The 20,545-nt window shown below is 60.5% G+C and overlaps 1 protein-coding gene across 1 annotated transcript in view; it reads left to right on the plus strand.

Moving 5' to 3' along the window:
* NAV1 (neuron navigator 1) overlaps nucleotides 1-20,545 on the plus strand; it is a 112,045-nt gene that overhangs the window by 45,236 nt on the left and 46,264 nt on the right. Inside the window, exon 5 of the mRNA XM_087828942.1 lies at nucleotides 19,517-19,619. Within this exon, the coding sequence (XP_087685068.1) occupies nucleotides 19,517-19,619 (103 nt within the window). The remainder of the gene's footprint in view (nucleotides 1-19,516; nucleotides 19,620-20,545) is intronic.

Raw genomic sequence — 20,545 nt, forward strand, 5'->3', positions numbered from 1 at the left:
GTGAATGGAAGAGACCCTCCCCTGACTTCTCCTCATTGATAGGAGTTGGGGAGGGGGTGCAGAGTAGGTGGCTGGGAGAGCCCCCAGGATGCATACCTGCAGCTCAGCACCCCTGCCGTCCGCCTCTGCAGCTCACGGCCAGCCGTGTCTCCCTGCACAGCCGGGCAGAGGAAGTCCCTTCTCTGTGTAGAAAACACGCCACCCCCCTCACCCTTCCCCGAATTTCACCCAGCCACGTAGTGGAAATCTCCAGGCTGAGCCACCCACCTAGAGCCGAAGTGAATCCCTCTGTAGCACCACAGACAGGTGGGTGTTCTGTTTACACACTCCTAGTCACGGAGGGCTCACCACCTTGTCTACCTGGGAAGCACTCATTGTTAGAGAGCCTGCTGTGCCCAGACTCTGTCTCCCGAGAGTTTCCACCTCTGGATCCAAACCTGCAGCCAAGATCCTCCCAGACGACACCACCTGCCTTTCCCAGACCCAGTTCCCTGTATCAGAGGTCCAACCTCTGTCTTTTTTCCATTCCATCTTTTCATTTGAAATAAGACGATAGAAGGAGGAGCCCGACCTGTTCCCGTGGTTCCTGGGCCCGGTGCTGTCCAGCGCCCCACCTGGACCCCCTCCCTTCGTCTTAACGTCTGCGTCCCAGCACCCGGCTGAGTTTCCCCCCTGGCTCCGCTGGGCTCTGCTCCCTCTGCCTGGAAACCCCGTGCGAGCTGCCCGGCGGAGGGGAAGTGCAGGCCACATGTTTCTCGTTGGTGCTGGCCGACCCCCTCCCACAGCCTGTTTGCATTACCCAGATGTGTTTGATGTCCCAGAGCCCGCGGCCTTGCCTCTTGCACACAGGAAGGGCCTGAGCTGGCGCAGGAGCCCTGGGGACCCGGCCAGCCCTCCAAGACAGCACCACCTCCCTCACCTGCCCCACACTGTGGGGAGAGGAAACCAGGGCCTCCTGGGTTCATTCCTCCTGTTCCAGGTGCATGGGTTCCTGCAGAGATCAGGGTGCAGACGGACGAGGCCCTGGGAGCTGTGTCTGTCCCCAGCTGGAGGCCGAGGCAGGATTAGAGCTGTGCCCGGGTGTTCCGGCGTGGTCACCGCTGTGAGCTGAGCGTGGGCACAGCAGCGCATCGGGAACGGGCGGGAGGCTCAGGCTTTTCAGCACCTCTGCCTCCAGCACAATGAGAGGGAGAGGAGGACCCAGTGGATGCCCACGGCCAAGCTGAAGCCCATTCTGGTGCCGGGTGGGGATGGGGCACTCAGCCCCTCGGCGGGTCCGGGTTCAGCCCAGAGCCTTGGCTCCGGCAGGTCCCAGGCCCTCGCTGCCAACGCTGTTCCTCGTTGTCTGTGTTTGACCCATGGCTCTTGCCCGGCTCAGCTCCAGCCAAACCTCAGCAAGGCGGCCTGGCCCGGCCTGAACCGTGCCCGATGCTATTTTAGACGTCGCAATGGTACACTGCGTGGCCACAGAGCAGGCGGCTTCTCCTCAGCGTCGTCTGATGTCTGGTGCTGGACTCCTCCGGGTGCCGCTCCTGGGATAGGCCCGTGTGGACTGGGAATGCTCTCGTGTCATTCCCGGGACCCCAGGTGATCTCGAAGGTGCCTTGTGGGATGTTGCCCTTGGGTGTGGTCTGGTTGGGGAGGGTGGACAATGTCCTGAGCGCCCGGTGTTTCCATGGAGAGCCAGACTGTACCTGTGCCCCGGGCCGGGCAGGAAGATGGTCCTGTTGAGAGAAAGGCTCGGGCACACGAGGGGCTATTTAGAGGTGATGGGGAGACGCCAGCAGAATCGGTATTTGACACCATGGTTGAACTGTGATGGGTGTGAAGGAAAGGTCGTCAAACGTAGCCCCTTCTGTTCAGGTTTCTGACCCTCAGCTCAGGCAGGGCCTTGCCCAGATCAGGGCAAAATAGTCAGTGTCCTCGTTTCTGGGCAGGCATGGGGGCTCGGGCCTGATGCAGAGCTTGGCCCTGGGCCTGTCTGTCCCCTGGGCACCCCAGGGCCCCTGTTCTGGGTCCTTCCTTTGGCCAACAGCCCCTCTGGTGGTCTTGGAAAAGTCCTCCCGGGGCCGAGGCGTGAAATCCGCCCCGGTGGCCTGTTGTCACACAGCTGGGAGGACATCTGGGAAGGAATGAGGCCAAGACATCCTGGCTCCCTCCCTTATCTCAGGGGGGAACAGGTGCCTGGGCAGGCCGACGCTGACCCACGATTTCCCACAAGCTGAGGCCGGGGTCTGGGCCAGGGTGTTGGGGTGGGAGGGGGCCTCTGGCTGTGCCTTAGGGGTGGGATGTCCGATGGGGGTTGGGAAAGAATTTGCCACAGAAGATCCAGCCACAGAAGATCCAGCCTGGGGCTGGAGGCCTGCCATATTCCCACACTCTGCCTGGAGCTTGGGTTTCCTGCCGAAACGGTATCTCTGTGTCACGATCTTAAAGTCCCAGCGTCTCCGCTCGAGCCGTTGGCAGCAGCTCTGGCTGTCTTAAGTCACCCCCTTTCTCTCCTGGGGTCCTGGGAGGAAGGACCCAGAATACAGCGGTCACGTGCACAGGGGGAAGGGGTCAGACGGACCCGGGGTCAACCCCGGCCTCTGCGTTAACCAGCTACCGAGACCCTGGCTTGTAGTCTTCTCACCTGTTAAAGTGTCAGGCGATAGCTACCGCCTAGGATTGCTCCCAAGGCCCAGTAGGCCACTGTGTGTGACGCATGGAGGACTGCCCGGCACGGGACTGGCACCCAGGGAGTGACAGCGGATATTGTTATTCCGTTGTCATTTGTCCACCCCAACTGTGGCAAAGAGACACAGCCCCTGTCCTCTTTGCCACCCACCTGCCACCACCGCCAGCCCATCCGCTCTTTCCGGTGTCCTTGGGCCCTGCCCCGGTCATGCCGTCTCTGCCAGTTGACTTGTCCGTAGGTCCTTCCCCGTGTGCCGACGTGTCCCCAGGATGCTAGTCCCTCTCAAACCCGCCCAGGCGCAGACACAGACATTAGACGTGTCCTTGTGCGTGCTGTGCCGTCTGCCCCAAACTTGCATTTGATTGAAGGGCACCAGCACCCTCCCACCCCTAGGCCTCCCCTCCCCAACCGGCCTCCCCTCTCCCAAGTGCACCCCACCTCTCCCTTCTCCAGCTCAGGAACCCTCCCCTCGGGCCCCTCCTCCTGGCCGCCTCAGGTGTTCGGGGCGTTCTCTGCTCCTCGCGTCTCTTCCCGCCAGCTCCGCAGATTTTGCTTGGGCACAGCCTGTCCTCGGTGTGCCTCCAGCACTCGGTCCCTGAGCTTGTTGTGGGGAGTTCAGCTGCTGGTGGAGGAGTCAGCCGTCTGTGCGGGGGGCTCACGGAGGCGGCGATGCCCACCCTCCACCTCCGTTCCCGCCCGCTGCGGGCACCACCCTGCGCAGGAAGCCACCAGGCGCCCAATAACCTTAGACAGGCGTCTTCTCTCTCCAGCCTCCGTCTCTGGAGGGAGGAGCCACAGGTGGGCAGGTAGAGGGCCCCCCTCCTGAGGACAGCGGGGGGCCGATAGACCAGGAGAGGCGGGACCAGGGGACTGCTGGGAACCCCTGGCCCTTCCTCTGCAGTCACACTGTTGGAGGGTCTGCATCCTGCCCACCCAGCCTGGCACCAAACCTGCTGAGGTTTGGGCTGCAGATGGGCGCATCTCTCTGCATTGTCTGCGTCAGTGTGAAAGTTAGAAGAGAAAGCCCTTCCCTCGGCCTCGAGCTGCAGTTTTACTCTGTGGCTTCAGACCACTTTTGACTGTGGCAGGTGCCCATGTCGAGACCCTAAACCCGGGTGAGGACCTGAAGGAGCTCAGTGCATGGACAGGTGAGGCCGAGTCCCTCAGGATGGGGTCTGAGGCCAGTGGGGACAGGCGCGGGGGGGGGCTCCAGACTCCCACCGTCTTCCCGACAGACCCAGGGCCCTTCCGTCTGCCCAAGGGGGAGCCGGGGAGGCAGGCCCCCCTTCTCGTGCCTCCCCTTGCTTCTTGTATGCTCGGGGACTGCAAACTGACACTCATCAGCCTGAGCCAAATAAAATTGGAAGGGAATACGTCTCCGCGTCCCACTCTCGTCTTCCCTCCTCCTTCCAAAAAAAAAAAAAAAAAAAAAGATCGTATATTATCTGGAGCAGCTCTGTGTGTGGGAAACACAAGTCTGGGAGAAAAGACAGATTGGATGGGGGATGGGTGTGAGCGACTGTCCTTCGCATCCACGGAGGAGGGGCCCGGAGAAAGTGAGCGTAGCAGGAAGGACTGGGGTTCGGCTTGGCGAGCTGGTCGTTAGGACAAACGGGACCTCGCTGTCCATGCCCATCCCTAGGGCAGCGACACCCTGGGCCGTTGCCTCTGGAGGGTGTCACCCTCCTGGGTAAAGGGAGGAAGGGGGGGCCTGCCTTCCTCCGGGAGGGGGCGCCTCATCTCAGTCTCAGCTCCCTGACGCCCTGAGGTCGAGTGGGCCTTCGGATTCGAGGATTTGGGGATCCTGGGAGGCCGGTTTCGTTGCAAAGCCAGCAGGAGCCACCTGCTGCATTGTTGCTGGTCAGGATTTCTCCGAGTGACATCCCAAAACAAGAGCCAAGAAGAGAGGTGAGGGCACCCGGCTCCCGGGCAAGGTCAGGGGACACCTCAGAATCCAGCCCAGGACGTGTGCCCCACCCAGGATGTCACCTTGCCCCTGACACGGGACCCACAGCATCAGTGTCAGAGCCAGAGGGGGCCTGAGAGATGGGGGGCAAACCCTCCACTGTGCCGACGGGCCGGCGGCAGGACCTTTCGGAGCAGAAAGAAAAGCCGGCCTCCAGTCTTTAAAAAAAACATACTGCTGTTAATTTTAAACATGAGACTTTCTGCAGGCTGAGAGAAAGCGTGAGCTTAGCTAAACACTTTCGCTGTTTCTTAATGAGCATTGTTTTCGGCTCTGTGAGAAAGCAACGAAAGCCTTGAGATTTTATTTCAAAAGAGCTCAGTGAGAATGAGTCCCCGAGTCTGGCGTGTGGCTTCGTGGACCCGAGCTCAGCGTTGGCCGCACGCGCGTGGGCAGCCGGGCTGCAGATGGGCCGGTCACACGGGAGCGTCGTCGAGGGGCGGCCGTGGGAGGCCCGCGCACAGATTGCGTTTCTGCCGCCTTCCTTCGCCTGGCGTAGTAGCGGGGAGTGGTGGCGCAGGGGCGAGGCGGGCTGTGAAGCTGAGAGACACGTGCCGATTATCCGCAGACTGGATCACCAGTCCCCCCAAACTGTGATCCTGCCTCCCAGCCGCCTCCTGCAGGGCTGGGAGGGTCTACCCATTGCCACCTGCCACACCCAGCCATCCACAGGCCGCGCCCGGCCCTCGGCCGCTTCAGCGGAGCCCAGTGCAGAAATTCTAAGCAGCAGAACAGGCCCTGCGCTCAGCCTCCAGCCTCCTGGGAGGATAAGAATACAGGGGACAAGCCTGTTGACCTGGGACAGGCAGGCCCTGGACGGCGGGGCAGCTGTGGGTGCATCATACGGGGCCAGGAGTTGCAGGAATACTGTGCCAGCTGAGTGTAAATGCGGAGAGGTTGTCCAGGAGCCGAGCTGTTGAAGCCTGGGGAGGGCCGGGAAGAGCAGCTGTGAGAAGGCAGGCCCTGTGCCCACGGCCGCAGTGCCTTCGGGGGGACCGAGGAGGACTGTCCCCGGCCTCCCACCAGCCCCCGGAGCCCGCCACAGGCCAGGCCCGCATCCCCTTGACGCGCTTTCCTGTAAGGCTCGCTTGACAGATAAGGTTCGAGGACCCTCCTTAGCTGTGGACGCAGAACCCAGTTAAGTCGCCATGGTAACCCTCTGGCTGATCGGGACTTCGGTTGCTATGGAAACTTGTCTAAAACCAACAAGTATTTTGGGGGAGGGGTTTCGGCGGAGAAAGGGTAGTGGGGACCATCTGTGGCTTCGTCACAGCGCCCAGGATTCCGTCTGTTTCCTGTTCAGGTCCTTCGAGAGGGCGGGGGCTTCTCCAGGACCCACCCTCGGGCTCCTGGTGGCATCAGGACATGGTTTCGCCTGAGCCGTCAAGGCCAGGGTCCCGGCGGCCTTCCTCTGTTCTCCCCCAGGCCCGGCCACCCGCTGAAAGGTGAGCCCAGTCTCAGGGGCTCCAGCCCACACCCGGTCCGGCCCCGCGAGCCTTTCCTGTTCCCTCCAGCCCAGCATTTTTATACCAGAATCAAGTAATTAATAATCATGCCTTGCACTGTGTTTCTGGCGCTCCCCACTCTTTAAATTGGAATCTGTGTGTAATAGATTCGAATGTCAGCCCACAGACCCAGGCCTCCAGGAAATATCCTGTTTTATTGTCTTGACATCAACCTAATTATAATTCCGAGCCCCCACGCACCGGAGCAAAGGGACGTTTCGCGTCAGAACGGCTGGGAGAGGACCCCAGGCTTAGGTGGGGCTTGGAGGCGGGGCAGGGACGGCTCCGCTGTGGCCCCTGCGGGCTTCCTCCGCACCCAGGCCCACAGTGGCCTCCAGGCCAGCGGCTGCCAGTGGTAAGGCGCCCGGCTGCTCGCTCTAGGACTCAGGGCCTCGGTTTCTCGCCTGTTCCCGGGTCCCCTCCGGGAGACCACGTTACAGTCAGTCCTCAGGTCCCGGGCTGCTCGAGACCGCGACGGTTTCTCAGACGTTCCTTGGTTTCGACGACCCGCACGGTTTTGAAGAGCACTACTCAGGTATCTTGTAGAATATCCTTCGCTATGGCTTCGTCTGGTGTTTTTCTCGCGGCAAGACCGCCGCTCGGTAGGTTTGGGGGGTGACGCCCGCGGTAGGTTTGGGGGGTGACGCCCACAGAGGCAAAGTGTCCTTCCCGTGACGTCGCGTTGAAGGGGATACACACCAGCAACACGACTGTCGTTAGTGCTGACCGTGGTCCCCTGGCTAAAGCCGTGTTTGTCGGGTGTTCCCACTGCAAGGTTACCCTTCCCCCTCTTTATATAGTGGACTCTTTTTTTTTAAAAAAAATATATGTTTTTATTGATTTTTAAAGAGAGAGGAAGGGAGAGGGCGAGAGATACAAACATCGTTGATGACAGAGAATCATCCGTCGGCTGCCTCCTGCACACCCCCCACTGGGCATCGAGCCTGAAACCCAGGCATGCGCCCCGACCGGGAATCGAACCTCGATCTCTTGGTTCATGGGTGGACGTCCAACCGCTGAGCCACCCCAGCCGGGCCATAGTGGACTCTTCAGAAGGAAGTCCTGTTGCAGGAGTGGGGTCATCAGCATGAATTCTCCTTTGCGGGACATGCGTGTATTGTCTTTAGACCCACGTGGACTCAGAGGTATTCACTTTACACCTTGAGTCAGAATCTGGTACCACATTGGGTTTGGTTTGGTTTGTATTTCTTTGCTTTGGGTCCCCTACGCCATGCCCCAGACTCTGCTGACGTGTTCCCAGCCCCCGTCCGAGAATCGGCCGTTTCTCCAAGGAGCCTTTTCCCTTCTGTTAGGATGGCGTTCGAGACCCAGATCTACCTGCTGGGTGTGCTCATTGCAAGGGGGTGTCCCTGCTGCTGAACCCCTCAGTAGACAGGGCTGGGAGACGCATCTGTGTTTGCACAGGTGTGCCTTGTTATAGTTATTATCTTTGATATCCTAACGTTCGTTAATACTTTTGTTCAACTCGAACGTAGCTCCACGTGCTCCATTCTGACCTTCCTTCCTTGATGTGGCTTTTTAAACCCCATTTCTTCTGAGTCGCAATCTCCAGGGCTGGGCCGAAGACCATCCTCACAAGGCCGAGAGACACAGTAGCAAGCACGCCAATGTCCGTTCACCCTGAGTTTGGAGGAACCCGGCCCTGCCCCATCACAGGCGTGCAGCACTCTGAGACCCGCGAGTGCCTCTCTCATCCCGGGGCTGGGGGGCAAATCCTCCCACTGCCCCCCGGTGGCGGTGGCGCTCTGTGGGGAACAGCCCAGAATCCTCCCCAAGGTGTCAGTCACCCCGTGTTTGGGTGTTTCTGCCCATTTCCTCCTGTATCTGCTTCCCCGATCGCCTGATTCTTCCTGGTGTGAGGCCAGAGCGTCTGGGATCCATGACTGCCTGCGGCAGGGCCTTGGGTGGCAGCCCCGCCTGTCCCCCTTGGCCTGTTTTCCCTGCGGTGACAACCAAAGCATGTGTGTGTCTCTAAAAGCCCACGAAGCTTGAGATGACTTATGGTCATTTTACAAATGAGGAACAGGTCCAGGAAGCAGCCAGTTAGTGGCAGAGCCAGGAGCAGGGCCCAGGCCCTCTGCGTCCTTCAAATCCAGCCCGTGTCCAGCCCGTCCTTCTGGGCACCCTGGGCCAGAATCGGTGGGGGGAGCCCTCAGCCGTGTATCTCTGTAGCCCCCGTGACCTAAAACCCCCCTGGATGCTCTCGGCCTGCTTTCCCCAGAGCGTCCCTGGAAAGAGCGCCTGAGACTTTCCCACAGGTGAACGGCATGAGCTCCGCTCGCTGGTTTGTTCCACGCTCACCTGGGGCTCTGAGCCCGAGAAGAGCGCGTGGGAGGTGCACCGGCCCTGTCCGAGACGGGGAGCCTGTCACCCCTAAGCAACACCCCGCTTGTCCGTAGCTTCCCCCCTCACCCCTGTATCTGCCCCTCTCCTCAGCCCCTCTGTTCTCACTCCTCCCAGGTGGCCGGGTCCTGCACCCTCACGGCTTCTAGTCCCCAGCAGCCCATCCCCAAAGTCCCCATCAAAACCCGCATCAATCCGGTCACAGCGTTTGGAAAGCAGTCTGATTAAACGACAGGACAAGGTGCTTTCCAACCTCACAGGCCGGTTAGCCCGTTTGCGTAGTTGGGGCGACTCCAGGCGCGGGTGCCCTCCCAGTCTCTGCGCTTGGTGCGTTGTCTTCCATGTGTCCCCGGGGCCTCCTAACCACGTTTCTTTATGCTGAACTGCAGATATTGTGATTTTACCGCAAGAGGCATTTCCGTGCATCTGCTCCCCCTCCCCCGCCCCCCTTCCCCACCCGTTTGCCTCTTTTAAGCTCCCGTAGGTGGGCTTTTCTCCAGCCACGTCTGGTGCCACCTTTCTCCCAAGGAGCCCTTACGTGGGCTTCCAGGCGGGTGGCGGCCCCTCCTGTTCTTTCTGGAGAATACCCGCCTCCTCTGCCAGCGTCTCTCCCTCCCTGCCCATCGCAGGAAGCTCGGCTGGCCAGAGGAGGCTGCAGAAACTCAGCCGCTGTGTCCCTGGATTCAGAGGCTCCTTCCTGGTGGGCAAGGTCGTTCGCGACGACGCGTGGCGACCCGTGAACGGGAGCCTTTCAGCTCCCGGCGCGTGTCCTCCTGGCGCCTTTGCCTTCCTGCCTCCGGACGTCGTTAAGCATCAGCCGTCAGGACGGTCTCCTTGGCCAGCGCGGGCACAGTAATGTAGAAACGACGCCAGGGACCTGCTGCCCGGTGACCCTCCATCGAAGGGTGGGGAGGAGGTGCCCGCAGGCTGGGGGTGGGGACCCGGGACGGTGTCCTGCGGGAGGGATGTGAATTCACACAGCTGAGCTCTCCCGTTTCCCCCGGAATCCAGGAGGACTTCCTGGAGGAAGTGGGATGTTTTAAAGAACCTGGTGAAAGAGGTTGTGGGGTGGGGCTGAGAGGTAACCGTAGGTAGAATGGAAGCGATAGTAGACATTAGAAGTGGGACGCCAGAAGTGATCATATTTCCCGGAGTAAAGGATTCCCACGTGGAAGACGGGGACCGTGTCACCAGATCGGAGCTCACACGTGGCCGCCGTGGTACTTACACCCTGCTCGCTGTTTGAAACCGGGATTCCTTTTTGCGGGCCGGGGAAGAGGCTCAGATATCACACAGTTATCGCCGACACCCGCCCCGATAGAAAATAATTATTCAGGGGGTTCTGAGAGCCAACGTAATTAGTCCAATTAATCTCTAGCGATGAGGTATTCCGTCCGGTCGTCGCCTTTGGAAGCAAAGGGTTCGTTGGCGTCCCTGGCTGACAGCAGGGCGTCACATGTCTCATTCTGTCTCCATTAACAAGGAGGCTGGCTGGGGGAGGGCAGAGCCAGGGACCCCCGGCTGCTGCAGTGTCGCCTGCTCACCCCCCCGACCTTGAGTGTGGGGCCTCAGTTTACCCAGTGGAAACTTGGGGAGAATGGAGTGCGAGTTGGTGCCCAGCTAGCAGATCAACAGGGTGTCTCTGGGGGCTTCCAGGAAGCAACCCCGGCACCACCCCTGAGCACAGGTGCCCTTGGCCGCGCCGGCGTCCTCGAGCCCCGGGGCCAGGACCCTCCGCTCTCTGTCTGGCTCTCACCTGGCGGAGGTGCTGATGGCGAGACCCAGAGCAAAACCCGGGATGGAGCCCTGCCTGCCCACCTTCCTGACCAGAACCCCAACCCGAATTTTTTTGGTTTGTTCAGCTTTTTAATCCCTGGAGCCTAGTCCCGTTTTGGGAACAAAGACGATGCTCGGAGTATGTGTGCGGAGTGGATAAGTGGGTGGATGGATGGATGGATGGATGGATGGATGGATGGATGGATGGATGGGTGGGGAAAGGTGGGCCCCACAGAGAATGGGGGAGACACAGTGTCCAGGACCAGCTCTAGTAAAGGCACAGGAGCGGGTGTCTCCAGGGAGCCGCTCCCTGTTCCAGGGACAAGGGACGGGACTGTGGCTGGTGCCACTCTGGTTGGGAAGCTGTGGGATTTTCTTTCTGGGGACCCCTAGTAAAAGAGGAGGGTAAGCCAGCCGCAGACGCGGTTCTGCTTGTGGGAGAGGCAAGCGAGAGGCCCCTGAACCTCGGCTAGTTGATCACAGACTCCTTCCTGATAACCTTGGGCTTGACCTTGGAAAATGGGGCTGCTGCGACCAGCCGGTGCGGGTGGAGGGGAGAGGGGGGGAGATTGTGGGAAACGGGACCAGACGTTCGTTGCAGCGAGCCCTGAACGCCAGGCCCAGGACTCGCGTGTCCTCCTGGAGGCAGGGAGGTCTTGAGCTGCAGAGGCCCGTGGTGGCCTGGATGGTGCATCCTCAGACTCCTCGGGCTGGGGGATGGGGAAGGGCCTGTCTGAAGCCACCTGAGCCGTCACTCAGCCTCCAGCAGGGCTTGGCTCTCCCTGGTGTGTCCCCTGGTTTGGCTTCCCAGTGGGGAAGGGACAGGCACAGACATCCACTCAGTCAAGTCTGCTCACGGGTCCCCAGGAGCATCCTTGGCCGTGGTTCCCATGGCAACCTACTGTCAGCGCCAACAGCGGGAAGAGCTGCAGCCCCGAGTCATCACTGGGGCTCCCCCTGTTGGACTGGGGGCCCCGGGAGCAGCTCCCTGTGATGCAGAACAGGACAGAGATGGCCAGGACCCCTGAGGGCCAAGGGACTCCCTTTGTCCGTTGAGGGAGAAAAAAATCTAAGTGCTGACTGGAGCGGGAGCTGGTTCCCGTCTCTTCTCCCATCCCTCCTCTGAGCCCGGGCGACCCCTCTGTGCCCTTCATCTCATTAAAGATAGATGACCCCAGAGGGACGGGGCAGGGGTCACCAGCTGCTGGGGCCTCTCGCCCAAGATGGGCTGAGGATCATTTGCAGGGAGAACACGACCTGGGCCACCAGCTCCGACCACAGCACTGCAGGGAGAGTCCGGGGATGGTGGCCTCGGTGGGTGGGTGACCGTCAGCATGTCCCTAAGAATAGGTCCATCCTGTTGACAAATATCAGAAGCAAACCGGGAGACCCATGAATACCGAAGGAGCCCGTGTTCTGAGAGGTCGCTTTGTCATTGAACACCTGAGATGGGCGCCATGCAGAGTCCCCCCCCCGAGGGGCGCCCGGGGATGAGCCCTGGGGTCACAGTCTGAGAAGCGGGGCTCCAGTCCCAGTCCTGCTGCTCCGGAGCCCAGACCCGGAGCAAACTGCGTCTCAGTCTCTTCGGCTGCAGAATGAGCTCTCATGGCACCTGGCACTCGGTCGGCGTTTAATAAATGCCCTTGTTTCTGAAGGTAGAAGGGCAGGTGAGAGCAGTTCTGCCGAAGGGATCTAAGCACTAAGCTCTCGTTTCTCTTGGCCACTCTCCCTTCTCAGAGCTGAGCCTCGTCCGGCTCTAAGTCCCCCCCAGGCAGCCCCTCCCGGGCTCAGCCCCCTGCTCCAGCCTGGACGGGATGCACAGCAGGACATCTGGCCTTACCTGCCACCCGGGCAGTCCTCCCCCAGGCCCACCCCAGGGCCTCCCTCCCAGGCCCTCACCGCTCGTGCCCACGTCCCCAGCCCCTGCCTCCACCCCAAGGCTGGTCCTCCCCCTGGTCACCCTTCCCGAGCCCTGTGCGTGGTTCCCGGTCCAAGCTGACCTTGTTTAGCCCACAGAGTGGTCTTCCCCTCTCGCCCTGTCTCTGTGCTCTTGGAGGGACCCCGGAGAATGGAGCCCCGTGGGGTTCTTCCAGGGACCCTAACACCGGCCAGCGGGGTGGGGGGAGGCTGAGCGTGTTGTCACTGAACATAGACAGGGCCGTGGAGCTTGGCAGACCTGGAAGTCTCTCCTGGGAAGATTTTTCCGTGGGAATCTGGCTGCACTCACGTGGTGACTAATTCCGAGCTGCTTGGTGGCTGCAGCCCAGAGCCGGGGCACCGCGGGCTGTTCGCCGGCCCTGGCTGGCATGACTGAGGGCTGAGAAGGCCTGGCTGCCTCCACTGCCAGTGCCCGACCCTCTGGCCTCCCTGCGCCTCACTTTAATAGGACTTCAGGGCTCTCCGGAGTGACTCCCCCACCACCACCGCCAGTGGCCCTTGGTTGGAGCCCAGGCTGCTCCTTCCTGAGAAGAAGCCAGGACATAGCTCCTGCCCACGTCCTTCCTCTCCTCGTATGTCTCCCACTCTCAGCTCTGTGGGAATGGGGTTAATTCTCTCTCAGAAGGAGAAACTGAGGCCCAAGGAGGCTGGGCAGCCTGCTCCCGGGCACCAGGCAGTGCTGGGGCCAGGACACAGGTGTCTCCGCTTCCAGCCTGACGTTCGAGCTGCCTCCCGGAGAAGTGGGGACCCCATGGCTCCTCCAGGGGGAGGCCAGCTCGGGGGCAGGACTGGGTCAGGAGGAGGGTGGGAGCCTCCCGCCCACACACCTGTGTCGCCCAGGAAGGAGAAGGGGAGGCGGGAGGAGGGGCACAGGGCCGAAGCTCTGCTTTGGCTGCGGGCAGTTCCCAGGCTCCTGCCTTGGACTTGGACTGGGGTGGGGATGGGGAGAGGCTGAGGGATCTGATTAAGCAGCCAGCGGAGCACAGCCGTTGGTCTTGGCAGGCAGGCCGACAACCTGCCTGCCAGACACTCTAGGAAGGTCCTCTGGAGGCCAGGGATGTGCAGGTTCCAGAGGGGGACAAAGCCGGGGGGAGGGGGGGAGGGCCCCTGAGGATGTGTCCAGCAGGAGCTGTGCGGGCCAGCAAGGCCCAGACTGGCTGGAGGCCGCCGTCTCGGAGGGAGAGAGACCGGACCTGGCCGGCAGCCCGTCCCTCATCTGTCTCCTGGCAATCCTGTGTCTCATTCATTCCAAGGAGGGGACAGGCCTCTTCCTGTGGCCTGGAGGGAGTGTGATCCTGCATGTCAGTCAGGAGGGGCCTCCTGGTGTCAGGCTATATGGTCTTGGTTGTCACTTGTAATTTCTTTTGGAAAAAGCATGGACCTCAGAGTCAGACTTGGACTCAGACCCCTCCTCAGAACACAAGCTGTGTGACCTGAGGAAGTGAACCGGCCTCTCTGAGCCAAACATCTATAACGCGGGGATGATTAGACTCAGAACACACTAAGCAGATACTGTTCCCTTTTCTCCCTTCCCTTCCTGCCTCAGAGAACATTGCCTGCTTTTAATTACCAAGCTGCACTATAGGATTTCTCTGCCTGCTCCATCGGAAGTCCTCCTTAAAGCTAACCTTGAGGCTTCTTGCTTTAGTGTGTGCCCAAGCCCCTGCAGGGGACCCTCGGCCTTTGTCCGAGCCTGATCCTTTTGGTGGGTAGTGGGACTGTCCTAGAGGTGGGGGGACATGTTGGTGGCAGATGGGCTGAGCCAGAGGGTCCCCAGTGCTGGGCAGCAGAGGGTCAAGGGGATCGGTGACAAAGAAATCTTTTCTGGAAACAAGACCAGCCACGGGGAGAAAGAACCCCGCTCTGCGATTCAGGGGCAGATGCTCTGCTGCGGAAGGGGTAGGCCTGGGCAGCTCCTTGGGCAGAGGGACCTCGCCCACCCCCTGCCCCAGCTTCCTCCCTCAGAATCTGTCCTAAAGCCGACCTCTCGCTCCTCTGTCCCCAGCCTGGCTCTGGGGTCAGCAGGCTTTGTCATCTCCACCACGTCACTGCCGCTGGCAGGTCCTGGGGAAGGAAGTGATGTCATTTAGCACAGGCCTGAGCTGGGGGCCTGCACAGGGAGTCAGAGTGGGCGGTGCAGGTGCAGGGCCTGGCAGAGGTGCCCATGGCCAGAGCCTGGCCTCACCGTTGCTGCGGGTGCTCCTCTGCCCAGGATTTCAGCTCTGGCCAGTCTCTGAGCTGCTTTGGCCTCAGGATCAGGGCCCCAGGAACCTCAGGATGGGCCCTAAATGCACCAAAGGCAAACCCTTCTAGAAAGTACTGGTGACATCGGTCCTCCTGCCAGGCTCCCACAGGGCTACCATCGAACTCTCAGAGGTGACAGAATGCTCTCTGTCGGTGCCATAGTGGTCACCAGCCAGCTGGGTGGCATGGCTACCAAGCACTTGAAATGTGGCTACTAGGTTGGTGGATGCCAGGGGCGGGGCAGGGCAGAGCGGGGAGTAACTAGGAACATGCACGGAGTTTCTTCCTGGGGTAATGAAAATATTCTGGAATAAAACAGTGGCGATGGTTGTGCAACTTTGCAAATGTGCTAAAAACCACTGAACCGCACGCTTTAAAAGGTGACTGCTGTGGTGTGTGGATTATATCCCAGTCCTTACGTAGCTGTCTCCGTGACTGCAATATCCGACCATGCGTCTCGAGGGTCAGACGATTTGGGTTCAAATCCCGGCTTTGCCACTTGCTGTTGCTGCTTCAGGCAGTTCACTTTAACCTGTCTGGGCCTCCGTTTCCTCAGCCGTAGAATGGGGGTAGCCGCTGGACTACCCCAGGGGGTTGTTGTGAAGATTAAATGGTCTTACGTACTAAAACCCCTAGACTAGGGCCCGCACTAGGGCCTAGGCCAGGTTGTCAAAGAACTAGCCGATACTAATATTTAACTAGTTTCACAACTGGAAATTCCCCAGGACCCCCCCAATGCTTGTCCGGCCCTGGGCCCCGCCCCCAGCCCCTCCGGCCTCGCCTGCAGATGGTTCTCTGCTGTGTCAACTGTTGCCATAACAACCACTCCCATCTCCCAGCAGCCCGACTTCGTTGGCGCAGGTGTCGAATGAAGGGTCTTGGATGAAAACATTCCCGGTCAATCGCAAGGCCCACTGGACAGGAGAGACAGGGCCTGTTAGGGACTCGGGACCGCGTCTCTGGCTAAGGTGGGCGGGCCATTCTTTGCAGGGGCCTGCCCTCCAAACAGCCTGGAGTCGGGCCTTCAAGTGAGAGAAGACTGCGTTGTTTGCAAACACTCTCTCTGGTCCTGATGGGCCGAGAGGAGAAGACAGGAGCAGTCAGCACCCTTTCCAAGCAGGAGGCCCTCTCCTAGTCCCGCCACCCTCAGCCCCTGACGGGCAAGCCCTTGCTGGGCGATACGGTGCCAGATGGTAAATGTGGCTGTGCGATGTCACCTGCACTGGAGCCCAGTGCCCATGCTGCACATTGCCTTTGCTGACAGGCTGGGCAAGGCTGAGCCGTGCCCCCCAGAGCTCCGGCGGCCACCCCGCCCTCTCCCCACTGCGGGCGTGGGGATGGGGGTGGAAGGTGACTCCTCCTCATCGAACAAGCTTCTTGGCAGAATGTGGCAGAGGAGCAGAAGTGAGACCTCCTGCCACGGATTTGAACCCCGATCTGGTCCCCACACTCTGGCCCTGAGTCTGAGCTTTCCAGGTGGAGCCCGCAGGTCCCCGAGCCTCCCCTGCGCTGGTTGGCTCACCCCCCGGGAGCCAAGAGTGGGGAGGCTCCCCCAGGTGGGTGCTGCGAACTCCTGGCCGTTCTCCAAGGATAGGGTACAACCTGAGGCCAGGGGCAGGGAGGGTGCCAGCCCCAGGAGTGCGGAGCCCTGGGGTGGGGTTTGGAGGGTAGAGGAGCTGTGCTGAGCAGCTTGGGCAGCTGCTCCCAAGCCTGGCAGCTGCCAGCCCTGTGGCCAGGGCAGCTGAGGACCGGCAGCGCCCCCTGGTGGCGCCTTTCCAGCAACTAGCCCCAGAGACCCCGTTGGGGGCTGGACCCGGCTGGTGTCCTCTGAGAGCAGGACATACGGGCTCCTCTTCTCCGAAGCCTGCCGGGCAGGCATGGGCGTTCTCAGAGGACAGACCGTGGCTCCATGCCCAAGAGTAAGCCTGGTCTGAAGGCTCAGGACACAGCACAGCGCCTGGCGGCAGGAAATCCGGCTCCTGTTTTGTGAGGAATACCCTATCCTGGCGTGTGCAGCACCGTATCGGTGTTTCTTAAAATGTGGGCCCATCCCACCTGCTGGAGTCACACCTGGCACCTGCGTTTCTAACGCACTCTCAGAGAAAGAAAGAAAAAAATGCTTCTATGTGGGCTTCAGCCAGTTACAGAACTATCGAGCCAGACTGTTAATGTTGGTTTGAGGCCTTGGGTACCCCAACTCCCTTATTTCACAGATAGGGGAACTGAGACCCAGAGAGGGGAAGTAATTTACACAAGGCCTCAAACATGGGCGGAGGTAATTAAGAGTTCAACAGGCAGTTATTGAAGTCGACTTAATTGTCAGCTAATCATTAAAGTTGTACAGAACTGGGGGAGATTTGCCATCTGGGTGACGGGTCCACTCGAGCCCCTCCTCCATCCCACCGGCCCCTGATCTGTTGAGGTTACAACCCTCCAGTGGAGGCCCCTTATTCCTACAGCTAAACGGGGTGCAAGGGGCCGGGTTGAAGAAGCGACTTCGGTAGGGTGGAGGTGGGCGTGGGGGTCAGGCCTGACGACTCCGGGACAAGGTTTGTCACCACCTCACCCACCCCCTACCTCCGAATGTGACCACCTCCCCCAGCCAGAGTCAGATCCCAGAGGATAATGTCGGGCCCTCCTGAGCTGTGCCCAGCGGGAATGGCACTGCAGTGAGAGATCCGGGGGGTGCCCGCTGCTCCCCGCCCCTCTGAGCCGTCCGACAGACACCCCCAGGATTGTTGGGCACAGCCAACCTCTCAGGGGCCCCCACCCACCAGACCCACCCTGAGAGGAGAATGCCACCTTGGAGAAGCAGGGTGGCATTTCCACAGTGACCACCAGGGGGCACTGCTGGGCACCGGGAGCTGCCCGGGGAGCCTCCTGGGACCCTCCAGCAAATCAGTGGGAACCCGGCCCTGCGCCTGGGGGAGGCTTCCATTCGTGTCTCTCTGTGGCCCCCAGCTAGTCACCCTTCCCTGGACCTCAGCCCCACGTGGCTCAGTGACCGGGTGGGACTGAGGCCCTTCCGAGGCCTCCGCGGCTCTAACTTCTGGCAGGCCTGTGAGATTTGGGGGCAATCCTGTCCCACTCTGCTGGCATGGAAATAAGGCAGGGGGCCGGGAGGTGTCTTCGAAGGAAGCAAGGTGGGAAGGAGGGCACAGTGCTCGGTGCCCTGAGAAGTGAGAAAGTGTCTCTTCTTCTGTCGCGACCCCCTCTATGGCCCTCCCACGGCCGGCCACTGGGAGTTCCTATTTTTCCCTTACAAAAGAAAGACATCTTCCTAACCGGACGTGTATCCGTCCATCCTTGTGTGGGTGTGCGCGTGTTTTTAACTGTGGTAGCATCCATCCATTCTTGAAACGTTCGCTGAGCACCTGCTGTGTGCCGTCGTTGGCACTGGTGCTGCAGAGACTCCTGAGATAAATCGGAGGGAACGGGAACATCTCCCTGGACGTGGCTCTGCCTGGTGCTCCATGCTGGGTGCGTGGCCTTCAGTCGGCTTCATCTCTCTGAGCCTTAGTTTTCTCATCTGTAAAATGGGACTTGGGCACAGCTCTCCCATAAGCACTGTAAGGATTCAACCTGTGGTGCATGCGAAGGGCTGGCACACTCAGTCTCGGGGCGGCTCCCGGTCACCTCCTCCTGGGGACTGCACACCCCCTGGGGCGTCTCCTCTGTCCAGGCTTTTCCCTGGTCCCTGCCAAACCCATAGAAAGCGCTGCCCTGACCCAGAATCCCACGGCTTGGCACTGTGCTCGTGGCCCCCACGTGGGCATTTTAGAACCAAGCTTTAAAAGCATATACATAGGCTTTCTGATCCCGTCTGTGTTCCTTGCCAAGCCCTCCGTCAAGGCCAGGGAGAGGCTCACAAGGTGACATGTGCCAGGATAAATAGGCAGGGCAGCCACGGGGATGATGTCAGGCTGGGGACGGAGCTTGGGCCCCTGGCAGGGAGGCCTGCGTTTGTCCCTTCTGCCAGCTAACAGCGTGGAGGCCTGGGTCCATGGGGCTGACCGCTGGAGATGCCACCACCCTCACCCCCCCCCCCCAGGCTCCCCAGGGAGGCGAGGGGAGGGGCTGGGGCTGGGGGTGGAGCTGGTCCTCAGAGAAGGTGCCGCCTGGCCTTCTGCCCACCCTGCCTTACCTCCCTCGGCCAACAAGACAGCCGCTGCCCACCCGCGGCCTGAGCTTAGTCCTGGGGGAAAAGGCCTCCTGAAGGGAGTGAGGCGTGTTCCCTTTGGCGGCTCAGGAACCTCTCAGTCCTGCTGAGCCTGGGGGTGGGGAGGGGCACCGACGGGCAGTGTGGTTGTCAGCAGAGGGTCTGGGGATGGAGGGTCAGGGTTCCCGGGTCTGCTTCTTGCCGTGGGTCCCGGAATCTCTCCCGTGGATGGACTCAAGGGGGTTCTGGATGCCAGTGAGCGACCACGGGTCCCAGAGTCAAAGCTGAGCGTGGGGCAGGGGCAGGTCCTGTGTGTGTCGTGTCCTCAGAGCTGCTGTGGTCTCTGGCTCGCAGCGTGTGTCTGATCGGGGTCCGCTGGACAGACCGATGGAAGCAAAGAGACTATTCCGTTTCTTCATGCCTAGGTACTGCTCTCCTGTTTCCATTTATTTTCTTTCTGTCTTTTTTTTTTATTTTAATGTGTCTTTATTGATTTTAGAGAGAGGAAGGGCGAGGGAGAGGGAGAGAGAAACATCAGTGATGAGAGAGAATCACCCATCGGCTGCCTCCTGTGCGCCCCCTACAGGGGATCGAGCTGGCAACCCGGGAATCGAACCGCGAGCTCCTGGCTCTTAGGTCGATGCTCAACCGCTGAGTCACGCCGGCCGGGCTCCACGTTACTTTCACCCGGAAAGAAGACGGGTGGGTTTCTCTTCGCTGTCGTAGACTCTCACGGGACCCGGCTAATAGCCTACCTGCCTGAGAGGCGGGGGACCGGCAGGCCCCAGGACCAGCCCCTGGGAGACGACCGGTCTCGGCTTCCCTGACCCCCCAGGCTCCCAGCAGCGAGTCTTCCTCACTCACTCGGCTGCCTTCCTCCCTCCCAGACCCAGAGTCCCAGAGAAAGAGGACCGTGCAGAATGTCCTGGACCTTCGGCAGAACCTGGAAGAGACCATGTCCAGCCTGCGAGGCTCCCAGGTGACTCACAGGTAAGCTCTTCTGTCTCCTGCGCTGGAGGCAGAGCCCCAGGGTCTCTGCAGACTCACTTTCGCTCCTTGGCCGCCCCTGGTTTGTCACGTGGTTTCACCGAGGGCTCTGGTCTTCCCGCTCGGAGGCCTCCGTCATTCCGGAATTCTAGGGCGGTGCCCTCCCAACACCAGGGTCCTTTCACTCTGTAGTTTGGTTCCTTCCCATTTGCAGCCTGACACTCGGTGGGGCCCACACAGTGTCACCCAGATTCCATGCCAGTGCCACTCCAGGGACCCCACGACCTCCAGCTGCTTGGGCATCACTGAACCTTCAGCACTGCCCCCCCCCCAGGGCATCCTGGCCACAGCCTCTGTGACTCAGAATTTCCCCCCCTGGCTCCTCGGGCTGCCCGGATGAGCTCATGCTGTAGCTCCGAGGGGGACAGAGGGCCGGGCTGCACCAGGGGGTAGAGAGCAAGCTGCAGCCAGGATTGGGAAATCATGGGGGCGTAAAGCAGGAAGGCTCGTGGGGGGACAGGCCGCCTCTCCAGCTGGACTGGGAATCGGTTCCTCCCCATCTCCCGGGGCTGGAGAGTGAGAGGGGAGTTGGGACACAGGGCAATGGTAAAAGAACTTTCTTAGCCCAAGTGTGTGGCCTAGTGGCATCCAGAATAAATTTGCATACTTTCAGTGACGGAGAACTCATTACCTCTCAACCACCCCAGCGCGTGTGGGATTGCCGAGACTGAAGTAGGACTAAAATCAGGCCACGGTGGCTCTCACCCGCCCGCCCCAGTCCTTGTCAGAACCACCCCACCCTCCCTCCTCAGCCCTTTGCTTCCAGGCATCTGCAGTATTCTCAGTGATAAATCAGTCCCCCTACACTCTGGGCCACCTCTGCTCAGGCGACGGAAAGGGATGTGGTCAGGGAAGTCTGAGGAGAAAGC

Source organism: Miniopterus natalensis, chromosome 21 (genome assembly GCF_054644295.1).
Source record: "Miniopterus natalensis isolate mMinNat1 chromosome 21, mMinNat1.hap1, whole genome shotgun sequence".
NCBI classification, from domain to species: Eukaryota; Metazoa; Chordata; class Mammalia; order Chiroptera; family Miniopteridae; genus Miniopterus; species Miniopterus natalensis.